At 46.3% G+C, this 26389-nt stretch overlaps 1 protein-coding gene across 2 annotated transcripts in view; it reads right to left on the bottom strand.

The window, feature by feature from the left end:
• The window catches only part of ZNF862 (zinc finger protein 862), a 37737-nt gene extending 11667 nt beyond the window's left edge, over positions 1 to 26070 (bottom strand). Inside the window, exons 1-5 of one of the 2 annotated variants that reach the window (XM_047847539.1) lie at positions 25822 to 26070; positions 16364 to 16475; positions 14294 to 14398; positions 11304 to 12001; positions 9629 to 9806 (exon numbers count right to left, since the gene is read on the bottom strand). In XM_047847539.1, the coding sequence (XP_047703495.1) occupies positions 9629 to 9806; positions 11304 to 12001; positions 14294 to 14398; positions 16364 to 16475; positions 25822 to 25845 (1117 nt within the window). In that variant the 5' untranslated portion in view covers positions 25846 to 26070. Of the gene's footprint in view, positions 1 to 9628; positions 9807 to 11303; positions 12002 to 14293; positions 14399 to 16363; positions 16476 to 21405; positions 21463 to 25821 lie in introns of those variants that run through there. The other variant, XM_047847548.1, reaches the window with a different exon arrangement.
• Between the last annotated feature and the right edge of the window lie 319 nt (positions 26071 to 26389).

Genomic DNA, 26389 nt, shown 5'->3' with positions numbered 1-26389 from the left:
AAGCAGCATAAGGCATGTCCTCCCATGCAGCCTTTCTTGGGAAGTTACTGGAAGATGTGCTCCAAAAAATGAAGATATAAACCTGGAAGAGATACAGCCAGGGGACAGGAGGGGGACAAAGGAAACTCTGAGGCCACAGCTGTGCAGGCCTAAAGAGTAACCAGCTTGTCGGACAGGGCAGGAGAATGGAGACCTGATAACAGAAGCCCCCGGGGAAAGAATGAAATTGATCGGTCACAGGATGTCTGAGCATGTGGAAAAGCTCTTCAGAGGAGGTTGAGAATTCCGCTGGACAGTTGGAGAAGAATTGGCAATAGTACAGAAAACTAGCAAAAAAAAAAATTCAATTTCAGGGGGGGAATATCCTACAAGGAAAATCATCATACTATGCCACTTTGATCAGAAATAAATACATCATCATAATTATGCAAATAATTTACATTGAATTAACCAAAACAGTATGATATACTTGTTCTGAGAGGACTGAGGGACAGAGTGGAGGCCCAGGGTGATGTAAGAGGGCTGGATCTTCACCGTCCATAGTAGGAATCAAGAGCAGGTATCACTCTAAAATCAACAAACCAGGAACAGCAACAGACATATTAAAGTGTGAGTCTGCCCGTCTGTTTTGGTTCAAGGTCCAAACGATAGGAGAGACGCCCAGGTGGCTCAGTCAGTTAAGTTGTCTGACTTGGGCTCAGGTCATGATCTCTCCGTTTGTGAGGTCAAGCCCCTCACTGGGCTCTGTGCTGACGGCTCAGGGCCTGGAGCCTATTTTGGATTCTGTGTCTCCCTCTCTCTCTGCCCCTCCCCCACTCACGCTCTGTCTCTGTCTCTCTCTCTCTCAAAAATAAGTACACATAAAAAAAATTAAAAAAACAAAACAGAAAAACCAAAAAGATAGGAGCCAACTGTCCCCCATCCCAAAGCTAGACCACTGAGGCCTGACTTGGAAAGTGGGTGGCTGAAACACTGGGCTGGGACCCGAGCCCTCGACACAGGGAGTCGGTGCACTGGAAGTGAAGAGGACAGGAAGCTGGATATTAGAGATGTTTCTGGAAATAGATGTCAAGTACACTGTGCGGACCCCTCCCCTACCATGGAGAGAGGTGGCACGAGCTACTTTTCCCTGACCTTAAGCCTAATGGGGATGACATCCTGACCTTTATCTCCTGGGCTATGGGGCTCCTCATGAATCCAGGCCTGGAAAAGACTAAAAGGCAGAATCTGATGGGCTCCTTCATGGCGGCCATGTTGGGAACAGCCTACATTCCCAGACTTTGTCAGAGCAAAGGATACCTAAGTGTTTTCCATGGTCCAGATGCGGGCCCCTGAGGGAAAGAGAAGGGTCTGGAGCCACCTCCAGGGACTCTGCCCATGACTGCCTGTTGGCAGCCCAGGAATGAGCCACTATGGGGCTGACGGCCAAAACAGACATTCACCGTGTAGAACAGGTGGCAGTAAGGGATGGCGGGGGAGCGGAGAGCCCACAAACTCACCCAGAGAATCAGCTTTCAACTATCCGAGCCACGAGTGGAAGCCAGGTGAAAGCTCTGCGGCACCTGTCCTCCCCACTCAGCCACCACTGCGCCCCCCACCCCCGCCCCGGACACACCAGAAGTCCCGGGCCAGGCGGAGGTTAGGAGGAGAACTCCCTTCTTCCTACACAAGACACCAGATTCCAGACCAGAGGCAGGTTGAGGGGGAAGGGGCAAGAAACTCCAGCTTTAGACGAAGTCCAGATAGTTTACTACCTGACAAAGCCTACACTTTTACTTCCTAACTTTGCAGAGGGGGTAAATTTTTGTACCATTGAAAACTTATAGTTTCAATAATAATACAAGAAACTCCATTTACGTTTTGTCCTGTCTGTTTTCTCACACTCATATGTTCGTGTGCCCTCCCCTCCCCTCTTTCTCTCCTCTCTCTGCATACATGTATGAATAATACATAAATATTACATAGGTGATATTTTTCTGAACCATTGAGACTACACTCTTTTCATACTCCCTTTATCCCTAAATACTTCTGCACGTATCACTCAAGAAAAACGACATTCTCTCATGGGGTAGGTGGAATTCTAACATGAGCTCCAGGGACCTTGGCCCTTCCTGATCCCTACCCTTTGCAGTGTGGGTGGAACCTGTGACCTGACCTCATACCCGTGGTTATGTGGCATGACATGGCAAAAGAGAGGTTATGTGGCTGACTCACCTAACCACATCAACCCTTTAGAAGCAGAGAAGTCAGAGCTTCAAAGCATCAACAGGGGCACCTGGGGGGCTCAGTCAGTTAAACTTCCAACTCTTGACTTTGGCTCTGGTCATGATCTCATGGTTCATGGGATCGAGCCCCACGTCGGGCTCTGTGCTGACAGTGCGGAGCCTGCTTGGGATTCTGTCTCTCTCCCTCTCTCTCTGTCCCTCCCCGGCTCACACGTCTGCACTAGCTCTCACACATTCTCTCTCTCAAAACAAAAAAATAAACTTTCAAAAACAAAGCAGGGGCGCCTAGGTGGCTCAGTCGGTTAAGCATCCGACTTCGGCTCAGGTCATGATCTCATAGTTCATGAGTTCGAGCCCCGTGTCAGGGTCTGTGCTGATAGCTCTCCTTCAGATTCTGTGTCTCCCTCTCTCCCTCTCTCTCTGCTCCTCCCCTGCTCACACTCTGTCTCTCTCTCAAAAATAGAGATTTAAAAAAAATTTTTTTTTAATTTTTTTTTTCAACGTTTATTTATTTTTGGGACAGAGAGAGACAGAGCATGAACGGGGGAGGGGCAGAGAGAGAGGGAGACACAGAATCGGAAACAGGCTCCAGGCTCTGAGCCATCAGCCCAGAGCCTGACGCGGGGCTCGAACTCACGGACCGCGAGATCGTGACCTGGCTGAAGTCGGACGCTTAACCGACTGCGCCACCCAGGCGCCCCTAAAAAAAATTTTTTAAAACAAAGCAAAACAAAGGACCAACAGGATTTGACACACTGTTGCTGGCCCAAGGATGGAGAAGGCCGCGTGGAAGGGACAGAGGGCAGCCTGCAGGAGCTGAGAATGACCCCTGGTCGAAAGCCAGCAAGAAAACAGGGACCTCAGTCCTACCACTGAGAAGGAACTGGATTCTGCCAACAGCCTGGATGCTCTTGGCAGTGATTGTTCCCAGAACCTCCTGATAGGAAGCCAGTCTGATGGACACCTTGACTTTGGCCACGTGAGACCCTAAGCAGTGAACGCAGCTGGGCCCATCTGGACTTCTGACCTCCAGAACTTCAAGATAATAAATGGGTTAAAAATTTAGCCACTAAATTTGTGATATTTGTTTATTGTGTGGCAACTGATCTCACCCGGCTAAAGGGAAACCAGAATGGAGGCCACAGTTTGAACAGACCCCCTAAACCACTCATAATCACGTAACCAAATCTTTAACTGCCCCAATTTCACCTAAATGGGGGCGCTGACCCTAAACAAAATTGAAGCTTTCTTCATAGCACTGTGACCTTACGGCTTCCAAGCCAGTCGGCTGCGCACAAGAAAACTTACACAGTGCTACTACCCTAAAAAGAACAGAAGTTTCTAGTAACCAATCACAATTTACAAAACCAAACAACATACTCCCTGAATTCTAACCGCTGAGAGTCAAGCTCTTAACCACTTTGGGTGTGAGGCCTCCCTGTTCACGAACAGTTGGTTTCTTGTTCAATATGATACTCGTATCATGTAAAGCTCTCTGAATTTTCTTTTGACCACCCAAAGAGTGAGGAAAACAACCACACACACAGAGCTGATCCAAACAAGTAGCGGTGGCAAAGAATAAAGCTGTATTACGAGTGTAAACTATGAGGTTCGCTCTTTGAAAAAATAATGTCTGTGTGTATTTCTTAGAAATAATGAGGCACATTACTAGAAGAAACAGCTAGAAGACTTTGGGGAGGAGGACCCAGCAACAGAGAAAGCCGGGATAGGGTACTGTCATTTTGTGGTATAAGTCCTGTTAGAACTACTTAGGTTTCAAAAACATGATTATAGAGAAATATTTGTAAATAAAAACTGGAAACACACAGGAGACTGAATATCCCTGAATCTGCTCGCCTCAGTTCTATTCTCCTTGGGGACCGGCCACCTTCGCCTGCCCCGCCACCGCCACACCGGGCCCAGGGGTATGCGCCCCAACTGGACCTCTTAGAAGCTGTGGCTAAAATGCTGCCAAAACCCTCTCCTTTTTGTTCCCTTCAGAATGAGAGAGACAGAAGGGAATTTCAAACAAATTTTTCTAAGTCTTAGTAATGGAAAAATGGCAAAGGGGCCCTAACTACAACAAGTGCATGCACATGCACACACACACACACAGACACACACACACACACACACACACACACCCTCCATAAAAGTTCATAGAAATGGTTTGGCTTGCAAAGACGGACTTCTGATCCTTCCAGGCTAACTCCGTCCGAAGGCTGGCAGGCCCTACCCATGAGTCGGCTGGGAGAAGCTGCCTTGGGTCGCTCCCTGTCTCCTGCACAGCCCCCACTGTACAGCAGCTGCCTCCCTACACATCACGTGAGCCATTCGAGCTCCCACTCGTCTCTCACCGAGGCCCTCCTACTAGGTTTTGGTTTCCACCTAGTGGCATGACTTCTTGCCCCCAGCTCTGTGAGTTCTGGCTGTAGCTGATGACCGCGCCCGTAGAAAGGGCAGTGCCCACCTGAAGTGTGTGACCTGCCCCTTGGCGTGGGGTGACACTCTTACTAATAAAAACAAGGGCTACCGCATAGTCCCTATATTGGCAGGTCTACTTCTGTCACTGACAAATATTAGTTTCTTAACAGCAGGGTCTGAGTTTTCTTTCAGGGGGGAAACAAGAGACATCATCAAATATGACCAAACTCTGAAACCAGAATTTAAAGCATGGAAGTAAAAGCATAGTCGGAAGCTCTGTAGAGTGATAAGTAGCTCGAAATAAGCAAGTCTACGTACGAAAAGGGCGAAATAGCAAAGCATTAAAAACAAAACACAAACCTCTTCTTTTCTCCATAAACAAAGTGACTGTCCTCTACAGGTTCAGTCCTATTGATGAGACAGCTGATGAGACCGAGGAGGGTGTGACAGGTGGGGGGGGGCCTCCCCTGGAAACATTCTCTCTGTTGAAAAGCTTCAGTCTGTACAATTTAACTGTCAACAACTGACAGAAATTAATATTAAGTTCGACTATATCAAACTGAGACTTTTTTGAGAGAGAGAGAGAGAGAGCGCATGAGCAGGGGAGACGGGCAGACGGGGAGACAGAATCTCAAGCAGGCTCCAGGCTCAGCACGGAGCCCAATCCAGGGCTGGATCCCATGACCCTGGGATCGCGACCTGAGCCAGAATCAAAAATCAGACACTCAACCAACTGAGCCACCCAGGTGCCCCGAGACCTTTTAAAAACAGGTACAATAGTTATAAAATCTGAAAGAACAAACCTACTAACTGTAAACCCTAACAAGAGCAATGGAAGAATTAGCTGGGCTTCCTGAAAGGATCAGAGCAAAAGGAAATCAACAGCAAGAATGTGCTGCGATGCAGCTTGATGACCATCAGACCCCAAAGACCCACCACAGCAACTACAGCATGAACTACAATGAACTACAGCAACAATGAACTACAGCAACATGACCTGATCACATGGGACAGCCAGGCCCCTTTCTCCAGCCAGTTCCCCTGGATGGAGGGAACTAACCATGACCTCCAGAGAAAGTCTGAAAGAGCCAGGCAAACTAGTAACTTCCAGCAAGGGGAATTGGGGACGGGAGTGGAGACTTCTAGAAAATTCTTGTACTGATCGAATTCTTAAATATTATCTCACCTCATATTTGGCGTTATTATTATTATTATATTAACAATATGATTAGCACAAATCTTGAAAAGAGAGGGAATCCAAGTGCCCATAAACACCTACAAAGCAGGGAATGGAAAGATATAAGGCACATGGAATGCACAGACTAGAATAGAACGAATTTCAGTTTCTCCGTTTTCCAGGTAGATGGTCGGGATTCCCAGGCCTGCTTTCTCATCTGAAAATGCCACTACTACCTGCCGTAGAGGTTTGCTTTAAGGATGAGAGAGAACATATATAAAAGACTCAACACAGGACCAACGCTCAGTAGATGCTCAGTGGACAGCAGAAACCACTGTTATTATTTCCACACAGGAGAATAAAAGAAAACCACAGAAGCTTCCTGTAATACCCAGTATAAGCAGATCATCAGAATATTTGAAGATAAAATATAAGAAGCATTAAAAATGGATGGGAGGGGTGTCTGGGTGGCTCAATCAGTTAAGCGGCTGACTCTTGATTTCGGCTCAGTCATCATCTCACAGTTTGTGAGTTCGAGCCCCACATCAGGCTCTGCGCTTGGGATTTTTCTCTCCTCCTCTTTCTCTGCCCTTCCCCACCCATGCACTATCTCTCTCTCCCTCAAAAATAAATAAATAAGCATATATTTTAAAAGCCTTTAAAAAATGGATGGGAGATTTTTTTTTTAAGGCTAATAGAACTTCTCTTGGCTGCAAAAATTATAATGGGGTTTTCTTTTTCACAAATTGTGTTCACTCCAAGGAGAAGTTCTTTTTGTAGAAAAATAATTGAGGGGCACCTGGGTGGCTCAGTCGGTTAAGCGGCCGACTTCAGCTCAGGTCATGATCTCGCGGTCCGTGAGTTCGAGCCCCGCGTCGGGCTCTGTGCTGACAGCTCAGAGCCTGGAGCCTGTTTCAGATTCTGTGTCTCCCTCTCGCTGACCCTCCCCCGTTCATGCTCTGTCTCTCTCTGTCTCAAAAATAAATAAAATGTTAAAAAAAATTTTTTTTTAAAAAGAAAAATAATTGAAAGCTAGTACCAAATAATATTTGATTTTCAACTCTTAAAGTACTTGTCACAGGAGAATAAAGTATGGGAGGGAAAAAAACTCACCAAAGCAAAACTAATAGCACCTCCACTGTGTTTCGACACTGTTTTATATCCCAAATACCAGCCCAATGCCCTTTAACACAGGTCATTTTTAAACATACAAATCATTTATGTTTGGCCCCACTTATATTCTCAAGGTTCCTTAAAATACTTTTATTTATTTTTAATTTTATTATTTTTTAATTAAAAAAAATTTTAATGTTTATTTTTGAAAGAGAGAGAGAGCACGCATGAGCAGGGAAGGGGTGGAGAGAGAGAGACACACACAGAATCCGAAGCAGGCTCCAAGGCTCTGAGCTGTCAGTACAAACAGCTGATGCGGGGCCCAAACCCATGAACTACAAGATCATGACCTGAGCCAAAGTCGGACGCTTAACTGACTGAGCCACTGAGGCACACCTATTTTTATTTTTTTTAATATTTATTTATTTTGAGAGAGACAGATAGAGTGTGAGTGGGGGAGGGGCAGCAAGAGGGAGAGGCAGAGAGAGAGAGAGAGAGAGAGAGAGAGAGAGAGAGAATCCCAAGCAGGCTCCACACTGTCAGCACAGAGCCTGATGTGGGGCTCATTCCCACAAACCGTGAGATCATGACCTGAGTCAAAATCAAGAGTTGGGTGCTTAACTGATTGGATCACCCAGGTGCCCCTATTTCTAGACTTTTGTACCCATTTTAATTTCTCAGACGACTAAAGAGGATGTCCCCATTCTCTATAAAGCCTTCCTGACTCTTGCCTGCTACCCTCAAGCAAAATTAATTGCCCTTCCTCTGATGATACTTATTGTTCATCCAACTAAGCATAACCAAGACGGGACTGTCCCTTATTTCCCCCAGTTAGCTAAGATCTCCCCATTCCTAGGGCATCTGGGTGGCTCAGTCGGTTAGGCATCTGACTGTTGGTTTCGGCTCAGGTCATGATCTCACAGTATGGGAGTTCGAGCCCTGCATTAGGCTCTGTGCTGACAGTGCAGAGCCTGCTTGGGATTCTCTCTCTCCCTCCCTCTCTGCCCTTCCCCTGCTTTCTGTCTCTCTCTCTTTCTCTCAAAATAAACAAACTTTAAAAAAAAAGAATTAAAAAATATTATATATAAAAAAAGATTTCCCCATTCCTAACCGACACAAATTCAAAAGAAAATGAGCATGTGCTTATGTCGTATGCTGTCAGCCCCGAAGGTGGGAGACACCCTGTTGTCAACATCAGTTAGCACTGCTTTCACGACAACGTTCCGCAGGGGCTCTGAGGGCAAGGCACGTCACTACTGTGCATTCCTTTCAAGGAAAACCCAACTTCTTATACGTGGTGTGTATTTCTTAAAAATGAATTTCTCCTTCATTCTCACTGCTTTTAAACAGTTCTAGGGGCACCTGGGTGGCTCGGTCAGTTGAACGTATGACTTCAGCTCGGGTCATGATTTTCCAGTTCATGAGTTTGAGCCCCACATCGAACTCACTGCTGTCAGCCTGTCAGCCCAGAGCCGGCCTCAGGTCCTCTGTCCCCCACTTCCGTTCGCCCCAAAATAAATATTTAAAAAGTAAAAATAAACAGTTCTAGAAGTAGTGATGCTCTTTGAAGGCATACTTTGTACAAGTGCCTGGGGCCTAAGGCAGGATTACAACACCTCTATTATCACACAAGAAACCAGTTTTTACATCACTTCTGAATGTTCGGACAGCCACTTAAAAATTCTGAACAATGAGAACAACAAGCACACGGGTCAGGAATGTTCAGAAAATAATCCGTATCTTGGCTGCGCATGAAAGGGCAGGATAAACCAAGGGCTAGGACGTCAGTTGAGTCACAGATATTCTTAGTTCTTACTCCACGGAAGTCACGATACAGATTGCTGCTGGGATTCCTGAGTTCTGTCCAGCCGCCCGTTCTGTAAGGTTGCTGTTATCACATATGCTAGTCAGTAAGTAAGAGCTTTAGAAGAAGAAAAGTCGCCTTCCCATTTCGATGCCGCATGAGAACCCTGGGTGGAGGAACGGGAAGCAAAGAGAACAAGAAGCAGAGGCAAGAGACAGCACTGTCCCAAGAAGGTAACAAACGCTACTGCGTTCCTCATGCGCCGGTGCCCAACCTAGTGACACCGCGGCCAAAGGCCACCAGCCCTTGCCGGCCCCTGGGCGCGATGCCGCGGGCCTGGCACAGACAGAGGGGAGGGCGCCTCCATGCCTTCGCTCACACCGTCCCTCCCTCTGTCATGTCTGGACGCCCTTCCTTCTCCCCGTCCACCTGGTTTTCCAACTTCAGACTCTGTAAAGGCTTTCCTGGTCCCTCCCTCCAACGCCCAGCAAAATGAAATCACTCTTCTTCAGCGGCCTCAGGGCACTTTTCCCGAACCTCTTTCACGGAGCCTGTGTTACTTTCTAGCTTCTTATTCAAGTGTCTGTCTCTCCCCCAAACCTGCCAGCCCCTCAAAAGCAGAGACCTTCACTGGTGTTCAGCTGGCACGTGGGAGGGATTCAGCATGTCTGGTGGAGGGTGAAAGATGGACGGGCGGGAGCGTGGGGAGGGGGTGAGTAGCGTCCCAAAGCCAGGAGAGAGCTCTGAGGTACAAAAAATATAATCTCTCTCCGCCAATGTACAGGGAGAGGGTAGAAATGGGAAGATGGCCACAAGCCACAGCTGCCCTTGTGGGGTTCCCATGTCAGATGGTGGTGGCAGACAAGGGTCTACGTGAGTCTTTACCCAGGGAAGCCAACAGCTCATAATTCATCCGCATCACGTCTCTGTACAGCTCCTTCTGCCGCTTGACTAGCATGCCCCACTCCTCCCGGGTGAAATACACCGCCACATCCTCAAACACCACCGGGAGCTCCTCAAACACCACAGGAACCTCCTCAAACAGCCCCTCTTCAGAAGGATCCTGCAACAAAGAGCAGCAGTCACTCAACACGCCTCTTATGCCAGACACCCAGCAGGATGCTTTCAAGGTCCTTCGTAAGGACCTTCTCAAGGCCCGTCTCTCTTGGGAGGCTTGCCAAGAGGCCCAGATGTACTCTGAGGCAGCAATGTACCCAGCCAAAGTCAAAGAAGCAAATTTGCGAGGCCCAGAGTTAGTAGGTGAAAAAACCAACCAAACAAACAAACAAAAAACCAAATGAGCCTCAGTCTGATCCTGGGGTCTCCTAGGAGGAAATAAAAGTGCTGAAGAACAGGGGTCCTGGAAGAGCTTATGACTGCACCCCTCCCTGTAAGTTTCTAAGGGGCTGCCTTCTATTCATCCGTGACTACAATGATGACCGTCTGCCTCCAGGAGCACCTGCTAAGATTTCCCACTGGGATGGGAAGGAAGAAGAAGTCGTACAGAAGAACGAAAGATGCTTATATTCAGTGACGAGGTTTACACGTGCCTTCCTGCTAAAGGAATTCAGATTATAAATGGTTAGACATATTTATTAGCTCCTAATACCAAACACTAGACGGAATATGAACATGAAGAGAAATGAGCTCTGTTGCTTTTCCAGATTCTGGAAAAACCCACGCTTACTAACTTTAGCTGGGCCCTTCTCATGTTAGGGATGAGGAACATCTGAGCTATTCTCGTTGGAAGTAGAGGGGTACTCCAAATGACTTCTAGTAAAATCCTGCTTGTGTGAAATAGCTGAGAAATGGCAAAGGACCCCGTAACTCAAAAACTCCAGTGAACGCAGTTTCCTTGCGGCCAACTTTGCAAAGAGCTAGAGACCGACTGAGTGCCCGCAAGGTGAGAGCCAGAGAGGTTCGGGACCTGCCGGTGCGCAGGGGGTGGGAGGGAGTGCCAGCTGGCAGCCACGCTCCGGCACAGGTGGACTGTGGCCACGTCAGTCCCCCTGACGCTGTTTCCTCCCAACAAGACGAGTTTAATCTGACCCACTCCACCGGCCTTAGGGCAGCATCAAAACCCTTACATAAGAGAATGGGCGTGGAGAGATTTTACAGTTTCAAAGGGCTACCTGATTCCAAAGTCAAAGCTGAAAAACTTTTAGAAGTTAAGTATTTAAGAGTTCTGTGGTTGTTTTGTGGTTGTGTATTATCTTCTTGAGTTCTGCGACTGTTTTGGATTCTGGATAAAGATCAGTGTTCTGAATTTAGATGTTCCCTTTATATCAGGAGTTAGAATGTTCTGTCCCACTAATTATGTTTTGTTGTCTGCAAAAGGAAATGAGAACAACAGGGGTGCTGTCTTAAATACATGAGATAATACATGTAGAGCACATAAAATAATGCCTACTATGTTATCGGCACGTTAGGTTATGATAACAGTATAATGTTAGCAGCAGGCGTAGCTACTATGATCTCCCCATCATCGTCATGCAAAATATGTTGTTCTTAGTACAGAATCCTTCCCCTGGAGACACAGCAATCATTACAAACACATTACCTGGCCGCAGGGTTCAGCAGCGTCATTACACAAAATGTTAACATTTGAGGCGCTGTAGATACCATCAGCAATTTCTTTTTGCCTCAATTCAGAAATGCAGTCGAGATACAATGCAGGAATTGTTCCATCCTCTCTCGGGTCCTCCAGTTCAGCTCTGGAGCCAGGCAGGAGCTGGGCCATGTTCTCATAGGCTCCCAGAGGCCCTGGGGGGTACAATATGGGATAATCTGCCGTGAAGAGGTGCTCCGGGCTGGCCAGAACATCTCCGGATTCATCTCGGATGCTCTGGAGACGGGCTGCCCAGATGGGGTCCCGTGCTGCCAAGGCATTGACGCAGAACAGGTGAGCTTTGCTCTTGGCGTGGTATTTGAGCGTCTCTACCTTGAATGGTCCTGTGTAACCTTCGATTAATCTTGACCGTTTGTCCCTGACAGACGGGTATTCTCGGCAGGCAGAGCAGAAGAGAGCCGTCTGCTCCTCGTTCATGACCAACCACGGGAACTGCACAAACCAAGACTTCTGGATAGACCGGGGTTTCAAGGGTTTTTTGCTCTTTCCTGTACAGTCTCCCTCAGTGTTGCCAGGCTCCGTGCTGAAGTGGGAAAGACAGGCTTTCTTCTGAGGCGGCAGGTACGGTCCGGCTTCTGTGGCCGGACTCCGCCCGTCCCCTTCTTCCACGCAGCCCATCTGGTTTTTCCCTTTAGAGAAAAGAGACCAGTGGAATTTGGTCTGAGGTCCTGTAGTTAGAGCCACTGTCACCCATGAAGCCTCTCGGTGTATCAAACACGAAAGCTGGAAGTCACACCCAAGAGTGACACAGGCTCTACTCGGAATTTTCTTCCAGACCCCCAGCGCCCCAGGGCCCACCTCAGCTGACCCAGAAGAAAATCAGAGGAGCTTTAAGCAACTCCCCCTTTTTTTTTTTAATTTAAATTTTGGCTTGGCCAAAAAGACCTCTGCAATTTCATCTTTGCAACCCAAGATACGGGCACAATCTTCAGAAGTTCAAGCTTATTTATGGATAAGAACGCAAACTGATAAAATGTCAGTTAATGAAGATATTAAAGCCAAATCCTGCAACTCCGTCCTCAGCAGGAACCTCCTTCCATGGTACCCTGGCACACAGACGTCTGCACTCCGCTCGCGCATCTTTGGAACCAGGGAACGACCAACCTCCTGGGTAGTTTTTGTCCCCAGAGTTTGCCTTAAACCACGATCCATTTGTAAGTACTTTCCACCCAGGGGTGCTATGTCAGCCCTCCAGAGAAACACAAGCCCTCTCCCACACCACAGCCCTTCCAAGGAGCAAAAACTCTCATCAACTCACACAGATCTTCTTCCTCAAGCTAAACTAGAAGTTTCTTTATTCACGCCTTAGTTGAAACGCAACTTACAGCTTTCGCAGCTCTAACTCCCCTCGAGCCATTTCTTGTGCATAATAAGCACAGATGCCCAGTGGCCAAGGACTCCCTGGTACTTGCTCCAGGCCAACAGTCCAGTCTACACATCCGGAGCTCACCCAGGAGCACAAAGCGGCTAATGAAGAGTAAGCAGGCTCAAAAGAAAGAGCCAAGCATTGGAAAACAAAATAAAACAAATTGGTATCTATGAAGTCTCGGGCTCCCTGTGGTCCATCTGAGACAGATCGTGAGGGAGAGTAGACTCCTGTGATTCGACTCCCGGAACAGCTTGTTCCGCCTCCCTTTTCTCCAGCATTGGGGGCTGGGTAACTCAACCACCTCATACAATGACACGATGTCACCTGGCCTGACTCTAGCCAAGCCAGTCCCTCAACAGGACGGGCTTATCAAAGGAGAAGAGCCAAAATAAATCCTAGAACTTAGCAGACATCTGTCCATTCACTCAGTGATTACTTAATGTGCAACTGCTATGTGCCAGGCATGTTCTTAGCACTGGGAATACAGGAGTCAGTAAGACAAAGTCATGCCGTCGTGGAACTTAGAATATATAACTGCAAATCAACATATACTCTCAGGCAGAAATAAAGAGAGGGCCACCTGGGTGGCTCAGTCGGTTAAGCATCCGACTTGGGCTCAGATCATGACCTCACGGGTCGTGGGTTCGAGCCCCGCATCAGGCTGTGTGCTGACAGCTCAGAGCCTGGAGCCTGCTTCAGATTCTGTGTCTCCCTCTTCTCTCTCTGCGGACTCCCCTCCCGCTCGTGCCCTGTGTCTCCCTCTCTCAAAAATAAACATTAAAAACATAAAAAACATTATAAACAATAAAAAAACATTAAAAACAATAAAACATTAAAAAACATAAAAAATAAACATTAAAACATTTAAAAACAATAAACATAAAAAAAAAAAAAAAAAAAAACACCCGCCTGGGTGGCTCGGTCACTTAGGCTAAGGCATCTGACTTTGGCTCAGGTCATGATCTTGCAGTCCATGAGTTGGAGCCTGTGCAGACGGCTCAGAGCCTGGAGCCTGCTTCGGATTCTGCATCTCCCTCTCTCTCTGCCCCTCCCCATTCATGCTCGGTCTCTCTCTGTCTCTCAAAAATGAATAAATGTTTAAAAAAAATTTTTTTTAAACATTAAGAAATGGTTTAGGGGCGCCTGGGTGGCTCAGTCGGTTAAGCGTCCGACTTCACCCGGGTCACGATCTCGCGGTCCGTGAGTTCGAGCCCTGCGTCAGGCTCTGGGCTGATGGCTCAGAGCCTGGAGCCTGCTTCCGATTCTGTGTCTCCCTCTTTCCCTGCCCTTCCACCATTCATGCTCTGTCTCTCTCTGTCTCAAAAATAAATAAACGTTAAAAAAAAAATTTTTTTTTTAAATGGTTAAAAAAAATAAAGAGAATGTTGGAGAATGATGTGTATATGTCAGATACACTGGGGAAGGACAGCATTCTCATGTGAGCTGGAGGATAGCAGGGAGAGGCCAGGGGTAAGACGGGAGTCCTGGTGCCCAGCTTTCTGCCCCCTCTCTCCAGCTAAGTACCCCTCCTCCCATGCGGGTCCACACTCACCTGGATGGTGGCTCAGGACATTCCTCTGGCCCTGGGCACTGCCCACCCATGGCTCTGGCCCTCGCTCAAACTTGTAGAACAGTTCTGGGTTGGCAATAGTTGGTCCTGAGTCAGGAACAGAGAGAAGCACTTATGAAGTCTTAGATCCCGGTCACAACGTTAAGGAAGGGTCTGTCTGGGACCTCCCCCTCCGCACTGTAAGATAATTGGTCAAGGGCACAGGTAGGAATCTTGATACTTCAGCATGGTGGTTTGGAAACTCAGATATCCATGAGGCTCCTAAAAGAATGGGGGACTAAGTGAATGCAGTGAGGGGCACAGTGTCCCTCTTTGAGGCTAAAAGGATTTGAAAACTACTCCTGGTTCAGAACAGAGACTCACAAACCCAAATGCTGAGAGGGGCCAGGCCAACAATGTAACTGAGGAAAGCAGGCCGGGTGGGGAGGCTGTGGCCACCCGTGTGGGGGTACAGCTGTCGCTCCCCTCGGGGAACGCAGGGTCAGCACTGCCAGGCTGTACTGCTTTTCAAGAGAAACCAGAAATCATAATTCTATGTAAAAACTCCCCATGGTGAAATATTAACAAATTAAATATTGTAAAGGAACCACCTGGCAGGCTCAGTGGGAAGAGCACGCGGCTCTTGATCTCAGGGTCATGAGTTTGAGCCCCACGTTGGGTCTAGAGATTACTTACGTAACCTTAAAAAAATTAGGGGCGCCTGGGGGGCTCAGTCGGTTAATCATCCGACTTCGGCCCAGGTCATGATCTCGCGGTCCGGGAGTTCGAGCCCCGCGTCAGGCTCTGTGCTGACAGTTCAGAGCCTGGAGCCTGTTTCGGATTCTGTGTCTCCCTCTTTCTCTGACCCTCCCCCGTTCATGCTCTGTCTCTCTCTGTCTCAAAAATAAATAAATGTTAAAAAAAAAAAAAGAAACTCGGGGCGCCTAGGTGGCGCAGTCGGTTAAGCGTCCGACTTCAGCCAGGTCACGATCTCGCGGCCCGTGAGTTCGAGCCCCGCGTCGGGCTCTGGGCTGATGGCTCAGAGCCTGGAGCCTGTTTCCGATTCTGTGTCTCCCTCTCTCTCTGCCCCTCCCCCGTTCATGCTCTGTCTCTCTCTGTCCCAAAAATAAATAAATGTTGAAAAAAAAAAAATTAAAAAAAAAAACTTAAAAAAATAAAAAATATTGTAGAGAAACCAAGCAAAAGTGATGAAAGCAGAATAGAGGCCCGTGAGCCGCGACTCTGCAACTTTTGGTTTAAAAGAACCGGCAGTTTTCAAACTGGGTTTGGCAGGCCTGGGAGAACCCGCTGTAGCCCCTGCGCCCACAGAGAGCTGCCTGTGGCTCCCGCAGCCTTAGACGGGGTGGGGGGGGGGGGGCGAGATGACAAGAAGAGAAAGGCGTGTCACATGGTCGTCCAAGTGAATTGAGAAAATAGCACATACGTTGTACACACGTGTTGAATTACAATCACGTCTGTCCGTGGCACGGAAAGTCTACCCACAGAAGCAGAGAAAGGACATTCAGAAAATAGAAAAGGTGAAATACACCTACATGGGCACAAAGTTTTAAGTGGCTTTAGCTCCTTAAGCCTCTACGACGGCCCTACGAAGGAAACCAAGACTTAAAATGTGAAAGTCGGGTCGAAGGCACGCCAGAGTCACGTGGTGGGGGCTGGGCCTGGGCCCAGATCTCCACAGGCCAGATGATGCTCCTGCTTCCAACACTCACTACCTCCAGTGTCCTGTGGGCACCTGAAACAAAATCCACCTGCAGCTCCACCCACCACAGGCCAGGCTTCCTGCTGGCACCGTGTGATACGGTAAGGCATCAAGGTCCAGCCCTGACATGCTCCAGTTCCCCACTTCTCTTGGCCAACGTACGAGATGGAGAGAAAGGGTGGTGCGTGAATCTTGTGCAGTTAAGTTACATAAGGGGCTGCGCAGGCGAATGGTGTCAACAGGCCTGAAAAAAATGGTAGGATTCCAGAAAATTCTCCAGTACGGCAGAGTCGGATATGATTTGGAATGCTGACCTAGACCGAGGCGGTGGGGAAGCGAACAGGGGCCCATACCTAGTGGTGCCACCAGCTTGTCGGAACCACAGATCTCCTTCTGTTGCTGACTCAGCAGCATCCATTCCCCCTGAAGCAAGTATACAGTGATGTCATCAAAGGTCACAGGAGCCTGGAGGGAAAAATGACACCTGCTAAGCACCAATTTCCTCCTCTGATGAATCTTCCGCACCTGTGTTCACACCCCCTGAGGGCACCTGTGCTCTGGGAACCTATCAAACTAGAGGAGGGGCATCGTCAATCTACATATAAGACCTAAAGACCCCACCTCTCTCACCTCCTGGGTCCACAGGAAGGGCCACACACCGAAACAACTGTCATGGAGAAGTCTGACTCAGGAACTCCATCATCCTTTCCTGGCACCCTCCTCACCTGCCACAGTACCCGGTATTCTCAGCCAGTGCCCAGCAACAACCTAGGGCACATTCTTGTGCAAAATCTTGAACATGGTAAGGAAGACGTATCTAATTTCTGGAAACAGTTGAAAGTCCTTCAGAACTATGTCTGCCAATGAAGTCAGTGATCAAGACAGGCAAAGGTTTACAGTGGAGAACTATATATCCCATGGAGCTTGTAAAATAGCTCTGTTCTATGGGCCGCCTGGGTGGCTCAGTCGGTTGGGCGTCCGACTTCGGCTCAGGTCATGATCTTGTGGTCTGTGAGTTCGAGCCCCGTGTTGGGCTCTGTGCTGACAGCTCAGAGCCTGGAGCCTGTTTCAGATTCTGTGTCTCCTTCTCTCTCTGACCCTCCCCCGTTCATGCTGTCTCTCCCTGTCTCAAAAATAAATAAACGTTAAAAAAATTTTTTTTTTTTAAATAGCTCTGTTCTGCCCAAAAGGGGTCCAGGGATCAGAAAATATTTTGGGGGAGACGGTGTAAGACGGTGGATTGAACAAGTACACTGAATTCTGCATCCTCCCTGTGAATTTAAGACACCCTCCCTGGGGCGCCTGCATGGCTCGCTCAGTCACTTGAGCTTCCGAATGCGGCTCAGGTCATGATCTCGCGGTTAGTGAGCTCGAGCCCCGCAGCGGGCTCTGTGCGGATGGCTCGGGGGGCCTGGAGCCTGCTTTGGATTCTGTGTCTCCTTTTCTCTCTGCCCCTCCCCCGCTGTGCTCTGTCTCTCTCAAAAATAAATAAATAAATGTAAAAAAAAAATTTTTTTTTAAAGACACGCTCCCTGCCAAAACACTCCAAAAGAAAACACCCACAAGGATAGGAAACAGAACAAGGAGGGAGGTGGAGGAGACAGAAGCAATAGGATTTTGGAAACTGAAAAGTAGATGAAAAAGTAGTAACTGAGCAGACCCAAAGAAATCAAATCCTCGCCCAGCAGTGGGCAAACTGAGAAACGACCCAATTTATACCACAAAATCCAAAAAAAGGCTCAGAAACTGCAGTGCCGAGAACCTCCGGCCTGGGAGTGAAGGCAGCAAGGGTAAGACAACAAGAATGGGGGGAAAGCTGTTCGCCAAGAAATGCCTGCCCAGATTCCCCTGCAAGGCTCAGTGCTGACAAGCCCCCCCGCCTTCCACGGACTCGGGGCTTCCAGTCAGAATTTTGGTTTCTGACTATTAAGTGTCCGACTATTAAGCGGGACTATCAGATATCTGGAGAAAGGTTCCCACGGATGGTGGCAGGGAGAGGAGGCAGGTTGGAACTGAGGAAATGAATGTGAGGCACGGAAAAGAAAACTTTTCCAAAACAAAACTATCATCATAGCCCCAGAGAGGGAAGAATCCGCGGCCATGCAACAAACCATTATAAAAGAAATCATCAGAAAAGGAAATAGGCAGAAAACATTGCTCCGTTTATCCTTTTAATTTCATACCCCGAACATTTATCACTTAGTCTGATAAAGAAAATTATGAACAAAATATAAATTCCCCACCACCAAAGCAAAACAACATTTTGGGAAATAGTATCTTTGGGGTAAGTAGAAGGCCTTCCAGAGTGATAACTGTGAAGGGGACACGTTTATTTCCGTTTATGACAAGTTCTAGTACATTTGTCTAAAATTGCCTTGTAACTTTATGGTCAGATTTCGAGCAGGTGAAATATCTATTTTAACTCAACAGTCAAAGCTTCTTGAGAAAAATAATATAGATAGTTCTTATCACTCACTGTTGAGCTGTATACTTAAAAAAATAATTTGACTGCTTTTCTTATGAGTTAATACGTGTTCACTGCAGAAAATTTAGACAATGAGCAGAAAAAATGTTTTAAGATCACCCACAATCCCCTTACTAAAAAAGAATTACTATTGACACCTGGTATGTAAACTTACAGTCTTTCACCTATGAATATGTATGAATGAACAATTTTAAAAACAAAAACGGTTTGGAAACACAATGGTCCAAAATCTTTGGGACACAGCAAAAGCAGTTCTAAGAGGGAAGTTTATAGCAATACAGGTCTACCTCAAGAAGCAAGAAAAATCTCAATCTAATCTTATCCTTAAAGGAACTAGAAAAAGAAGAACAAACAGAGCCCAAAGGAAGGAAATAATAAAGACCAGAGTGGAAATAAATGAAATACAAAGAAAAGAAAAGATCAATGAATCTAAGAGCTGGTTCTTTAGAAAGGATAAACAACATTGATAAACCTTTAGCCAGACTCATCAAGAAAAAAAGCAAGAGGACTTAGATAAATAAAATCAGGAATGAAAGAGAAGAAATAACAATGGATACCCCAGAAACACAAAGGATTACAAGAGAATACTATGAAAAGTCATATGTCAACAATTGAACAACCTAGAAGAAATAGATAAATTCCTAGAAACATACAATCATCCAAAACTGAATCTGGAAGAAACAGAAAATTTGAACAGACTGATTGCTAGTAATTAAATTTATTCAGTAATCAAAAAACTCCCAACAAACAAAAGTCCAGGACCAAATGGCTTCACAGGTGAATTCTACCAAACATGTAAAGAAGAATTAAAACCTATTCTTCTCAAAATTCTAAAAGACAGTAAAGGAAAAAAAACTTCCCAATTCTTACTGAGGCCAGCATTAACCAAAACCAGACAAGGGCACTACAAAAAAAAGAAACTACAGACCAATATACCTGACAAACAAAGATGCAAAAATTCTCAAGAAATAGTAGCAAACAGAATTCAACAATACATTAAAAGCATCCATTCAGCACAATCAAGTGGGATTTATTCCAGTGATGCAAGGATGACTGAGTATTTGCAAATCAATCAATGTGATGCATCACATTAACAAACAGAAGGATAAAAGCCATATCATCTCAATAGATGCATTTGACATTTGACAAAATAAACATCCTTTCATGATAAAAACTAACAAAGTAGGCTTAGAGGGAACGTATACCAACATAATAAAGCCCATATATGAAAAATCCACAGTTAACATCATATTTAATGATGGAAAACTGGAAGCTTTTCCTCTAAGATCAGAAATAAGACGTAGATGTCCACTTCTACCACTTTTATTCAACATAGTACTAGAAGTCCCAGCCACAGCAATCAGACAAGCAAAAAAAATAGAAGGATCCAAATTGGTAAGGAAGCAGTATAGCTATCACTATTTGCAGATGACATGATATTACACATAGAAAACCCTAAAGACTCCACCAAAAAGCTATTAGAACTAATAAATGAATTCTGTAAAGATGCAGAATATAAAATTAATATACAGAAATCTGTTGCATTTCTCTATACTAATAACAAAGTAGCAGAAAGAGAAATTATGAAAACAATTCCACTTACAATTGAACCAAAAAGAATAAAATGCCTAGGAATAAATTTAACCAAAGAGGTAAAAGACCTATACTCTGTAAACTATAAGACAGTGATCAAAGAAATGAAGACAACACACACACACACACACACATACACACGGAAAGATATACCATGCTCATGGACTGAAAGAATCAATACTGTCAAAATGTCCATATTACCCAAAGCAATCTACAGATTCAATGTAATCCATATCAAAACACTAACACCACTTTTCACAGAACTAGAACAAAGAATCCTAAAATTTGTATGGAACCACAAAAGATCCAAATAGCTAAAGCAATCTTGAGAAAAAAGACCAAAGCTGGAAGTATCACAATCTCAGATTTCATGATATACTACAAATCTATATTAATCTAAACAGTATGGTCGTGGCACAAAAACAGACACATAGATCAACAGAACAGGACAGAAAACCCGGAAATAACCCCCCTTGTATATGGTCAATTAATTTGTGACTAAGGAGGCCAGTATATACAATGGGGGAAAAGACAGACTTTTCAATAAATAGTGCTGGGAAAACTGTATAACTACATGCAAAAGAATGAAACTGGGCTACTCTCTTACACCATACACACACAAAAAAAATCTCAAAGTGGCTTAAAGACCTAAATGTGAGAACTAAAACCATAAAACTCCTAACAGAAAACATAGGCAGTAATCTCTTGGACATCAACCTTAGCAACATATTTATAAGATGTCTCCTCAGGTAAGGGAAATAAAAGTAAAACTAAACTGTTGGGACTGCACCAAAATAAAAGGTTTTTGCACAGTGAAGGAAACCATCAATAAAACAAAAAGGCAACCAGTGAATGGGAGAAGATATTTGTAAATGATGTATAAGAGGTTAAAATCCAAAATACATAATGAACTTACAGAACTCAACATCCTAAAAAAAAAAAAAAAACTAACTAAAAAATGAGCAGACACAGGGGTGCCTGGGTGGCTCAGTCGGTTGTGCCTGACTTTGGCTCAGGTCATAATCTCATGGCTCACAAGTTCGAGCCCTGCATCCAGCTCTGTGCTGACAACTCAGAGCCGGGAGCCTGCTTCAGATTCTGTCTCCATCTCTCTCTCCCCCTCCCATTCTCGCACACTGTCTCTCTGTCTCTCTCTCAGATATAAATAAACACTAAAAAAAATTTTTTTAAATGAGCAAAGGATTTGGATAGACATTTTTCCAAAGAAGACATACAGATGGTCAACGGACACATGAAATAATGTTCAACATCAGTAATCATCAGGGAAATGCAAATCAAAGAACAATGAGATATCACCTTGCATCCCAGCCAGAATGGCTAGTATCAAAAAGACAAGAAATCACAGGGGTACGTGGCTGGCTCAGTCAGTAGAGCACGCAACTCTTGATCTCGGGGTTGTGAGTTCAAGCCCCACACTGGGTGTAGAGATTACTTAAAATAAAAACAAAAAAAACAAGGTAAGAAATAACAAGTACTGATGAGGATATGCAGAAAAGAGAGCACTCGTGCCGTTGGCGATGTAAATTGGTGCAGCCATTGTGGAAAACAATACGGAGATTCTAAACAGAAATACTATATATCAGCCATATAATCAGCCATATCAATATCAGCCATAAAAAAGAATGAGATCTTGCCATTTGTGACAACATGGGTGGATCTAGAAGGTATTATGCTAAGTGAAATAAGTCAGACAAAAAAGACAAATAGAGTATGACTTACCTAAAGTGGAATTTTAGTGGAATCTAAAAAAGAAAACAAAGTAACAAAAAACTGAAACAGACTCATAAACACAGAGAACAAACTGGTGGTTGCCAGAGGGATGGGGGGATGGCAGTGGGAGAACTAGGTGAAGGGGATTAAGAGACACAAACTTCCAGTCATAAAATAAATAAGACATGGGGCTGAACAGTACGGAACGGAGAATGCCGTCAATAATATTTAATAATGCCGTGCAGTGGCAGATGGTAACAACACTTGCAGTGAGCGCTGAGTCACGTGTAGAATTGTCCAATCACTATGTTGCATTCCTGAAACTAATAAAACATAGGATGGCAGTGGTACTTCAGTAAAAAATATTTTTTAATAGAATTGCCCTGCCAAATGTGCATGTTTGAAATAACTATTTGCACTCAAAGTGTCTTCCAATGCAAAATGTGATTATATTTCCAAAATCCTGCTGGAGGATGCACTCCGCTAAAACACGGCAGTCAGACAGCAAAGGGGTACACATAAGATATGGTCTAAGGGGAGCCAACAGGGGGAAGGGGGAAGAGGATGCTTGAGGTTAGACTGAAGGCAGAACCAGGGGTGATTACTGTGCCCCAGGACTAGCGAGCAAGCTGTTCCAAACAGGACAGGTTGAACTTGTAACCAAGGACAAGCAAGGCTCCCTATTCACACCCACCCGTTCCCCTTTCTTCCTGAGGGAACAGGTGGGCTTCTAATGAAAGCCAATGGGCCCATTACTTCAGCATCCACAAGGATGAAGGGAATGACCAGGACTGAATGCTTAGATAATAAAGAAGTATCTTCCCAACAAGAGTGATTGCCCTAACTCTGGTATCTCTCTTTGAGCCAATATTATGGCAAGAACCTTCTGATTCCAATTGATGTCCATGTAAAGAAAACACAAATCTTCAATAAAAGCAATTCTTTACCTATATATAAAGCAAAGAGTATCTCTGGATGTTCTATTTTAGTGGTTCCCTCTGTCTATACGGCAGAGCTCTGACTTAGCCCAGCACCAAGTTCCCTTGATCTGAAACTAACCCACCTTCCTAACTTGAGCTCTGTGTATTGCCAGACCTGGAATCTCTACTGCAGACAGATTAGTGCCATTGCAATCACTTAACACGTCTTGCGTCTTTCCTCCTTCTACACACCCGACCTTTAGATTCCCTGACTCCGCCTACTTCCTTGTACCTACTCATCAGGTTCCTATTCACATTCCGCCTCTTTTGCGAGGGATTTCCTAACCATGTGGTCCATGCATTTCTCTTTCTCCTGAGCAAGGAAGCCTCTGTATCTCTCATGGAGCTGGAGGTACTCAGGAAACCTATGCTGATTGGCTTATGTTATGACCTCCTTCACCATTACCTACCCCTTCCCCCCACCACATTATATACAAAGTATTTCACAGGCTCTTAATTATTTCATTCCAAATACATTTATTAGTTGTTTCTCATGGGCTTGGTGCATGGTGATCCTAAGATATGGAAAACACTATCACTATTGTCCAGATTAAAATCTCTTGGGAGCTGAGAGACACCAGTAAGTGTAATAATAGAACTGGGTCTAGAGAAAAGGGAGATAGGAGTGAGCACTTCCATGGACAAGGCAGAAGGGGCAGGAACCAGAAATGCTGAGGCAATAACTATACACACAATAAATACCCCTATGTGGCAGCACTAAAAATAGTCTCCCAGAGGGCACATGGGGTGTCAGACTGCGAGCTCCAGAGCATTCATAACCTCTAGCAAAAGGGATCCTGTAGCAACGCTACTTTATGAGTCATTCATTCCAAAAATAACTGAGAACTTATTAAATGCCACACGCTGCTCCATTGTCCTAACTGGGGATACAACAGAGAGCAAAGTCAGCACATGTGAGAATAAATAATTGTGAGAATTTATATAGTGATAAAGGCTGGGAAGAAAATAAAACAGGATAATGGGATAGAGTGATGGCGAAAAGTCTTTGACTTCTTTCCTTTATTCTGCCAGTGACATGTAAGATACCCCCCACCCAATCCAATAGGCCAAGATTGCTGTTAGTTAACAAATATCACAAAATAGCACCAAAGGAAGATACTATTAACCGACCAAGCTACTACCTCAAGTGGACACCCAGTCTTCCAGCCTTGAGCCAAAAAAAAAAAAAAAAAAAAAAAAAGATACTCAGAATGGAACTTTAGCAGACATTGCACCCAGCCTAGTTACTGCTACTCATGTGCAAGACATCTAACACTGCCAGTGTTTGCAGTCGCTTTATTTCGTCTTTGGATAACCTTCCAATTTCCCAGGTTAGAAAACTGATGCATTTGGAAGGGTGAGCATCTTTTGGAGACACCCTACAATCAAGATTAGAATCAAGAGTGAAAGTTCCAGTCCCCAAGGGGGGTTTTCATTTAGTGGTTGGGCCTGGACGGGACATCACATTTCTCCCCTACCTCCCCAATTGTTTGCATTTCTCTCTTCTCCCATTAAATGCTAAGAAAGCCTACAACTAAACAGAATAGTTTGAGATCAACCTCAAATTGCTAATTCCAACCTCAAATTGCTACAACTAAACAGAATAGTTTGAGATCAACCTCAAATTGCTAATTTCAATTTCCAACAATCCTTCTTCCACATTACACTTTGCTCCCCAAACTCAGGTTTAGTTGAAACTAATCAGGGGATATTCCCTGAGGGTACGGGCCATTTCCTTGACTACTTTGATATCCCCTACAGTGTTTATCGTGAGGCTGGCACATGGTTCACCTTCAATCTTTCTTTAGTTGGGTTCTGTTGAGCTTTGTCTCACACTGTTTACTTGGGTTGTTTCATCTTGTTACATAAATGCATCACTGTAGCTTGTGGAGGAGAGGGAGTGTGGAAGAGAGACTTAAGCAAGAACTTCTTTTGTAACTCATTCCTTCCCAGCCTTTCCAGAAGAAGCTACAGGGTGGAAATAACCTCATTATCTTTTCTCTTTTGTCTCTAGGACAGCGCTTTCAGGCTTGTCCTAGTTATTGAAGTCAGTAACTCTCTCCCACGGAGAGCTCTTTGCGGAAAGTGGTCTCTTCATGTTTATCCTGTATTCCACCATCTAGCTCACAGTAGACCACAGACCGCATATGTTTATTAAGTGAATTTCTTTTTTAAAAGGACTCAATACACACTTGAAAACATATGTGGAGGGAATTCCCTCTGTGCCAAAAAGGAAATAAAAATTGGCAGCAGGCTGCCAAGAACATCCAGAAAGATCTTAGTCCCAAGAGGCTGCCAAGGTCTCCAAGTCAGATGCCTACAACCGAGTTGGTCTTCTGACGCTGCCTCTAGCAATCCCGTCAAAGCCACTGAACTCTACCCTCAAGCACTTTCTCCCATCTTTTTTTCCAACTCACAGCCTCCTACCCCAAGCCTGAGGCAAGTTTATGGAATATGCTTCTGGGCAGTGCTCGGATGCTCCACGAAGTAGATAAGCCAGTAACTTTTAAGTGGGCAAGAAATATGCCGGATGCCTTCTCTTTTTCCTCTCAGCCCTTTCTTGGGAAGGGGGATCTAGTCAGGGCCAAACCTTCACCCTGCTTCTCCGTAATCCCTACCCCCGGCCTTCCACTACGGTTTTAGCCAGCCTTAAAACATGCTGGGCCTCTTCAAAACTCCCAGCAGAGGTGTGGGGAAACAGGAAGCACTTCTGCATCACTACCCTGAGTCGGTCACCCACCCCAGCATCAACCGGGCGGCCACAGGGCAGAGGGCGGCTTGGCCACCGGGAGAGGGAAGGGGGGCCGAGAGGCTGCGCGGGACTCCCGCTCCTCCCCGCCACATCCGCCCGGAGAAGGCCGCCCAAGTGTGGAGAACGAGGCGGCGGGCGAGCGGGCGAGTCGTTCCCTGCAAGGATGGCTCATCTGCGGGGACTCCGCCCATACCGCCCGCCTCGCCGGAGCCCAGGTCAGGGATCTACACGGGAGGGGAGTGGGCGGCCCCAGGGCCCTTCCAGGCCTACCTTCCCCGACTCCCTGGGCTCCATGGCCCTGCTTGAGGTGGCCCGTGCTGACCCCGCCACTGCCTCCAGGCCGCCCCCTCCCCCCGCGGCCTGGCCTGAGGATGCAGCCGCCGCGACCACCTTGGGGACCGGGGCCCCCGGAGGGCAGGACGCCCCGGCGGGGAGGGCGCGCGGCCGAGAACCGGCTCCCCCACGTCGGGAGGGCGGTAGCGCTCCCGATACCGGGAGAGGCGAGCAGCGCGGACTAGCGCCGTGTCGGGCGAGCCGCTTTACGGCAGCCGCCTGGCCCGAGACGGCGGGGCATCACGGGAAGCGTAGTCCGGCCTAGTTCAGTGGCTCTCAACCCGCTATTGGCTCCCGAAATGCTGGACCCTGATTGGACGCCGAGCAGCTCGCTCCCTGCCCTTCCCGCCGCGCTTGAGGGTTGAAAGGTGACATCCCCACCACCCTCTCCCAGATCTTGCGTTAAAGGCAAACAGATCTCCCTGGGCTGTGAGAATGCCTGTTCTTGGGTCTGTTCCCTCGCATTTTTAGGACCACTGTCAACCTTGAAGGTTTCAGACTTTAT

The sequence above is a fragment of the Prionailurus viverrinus genome, chromosome A2, assembly GCF_022837055.1.
Source record: "Prionailurus viverrinus isolate Anna chromosome A2, UM_Priviv_1.0, whole genome shotgun sequence".
Lineage (NCBI taxonomy): Eukaryota > Metazoa > Chordata > Mammalia > Carnivora > Felidae > Prionailurus > Prionailurus viverrinus.
Note: the sequence above shows the minus strand (reverse complement) of the source record. Positions and strands in the feature narration are given on the sequence as shown.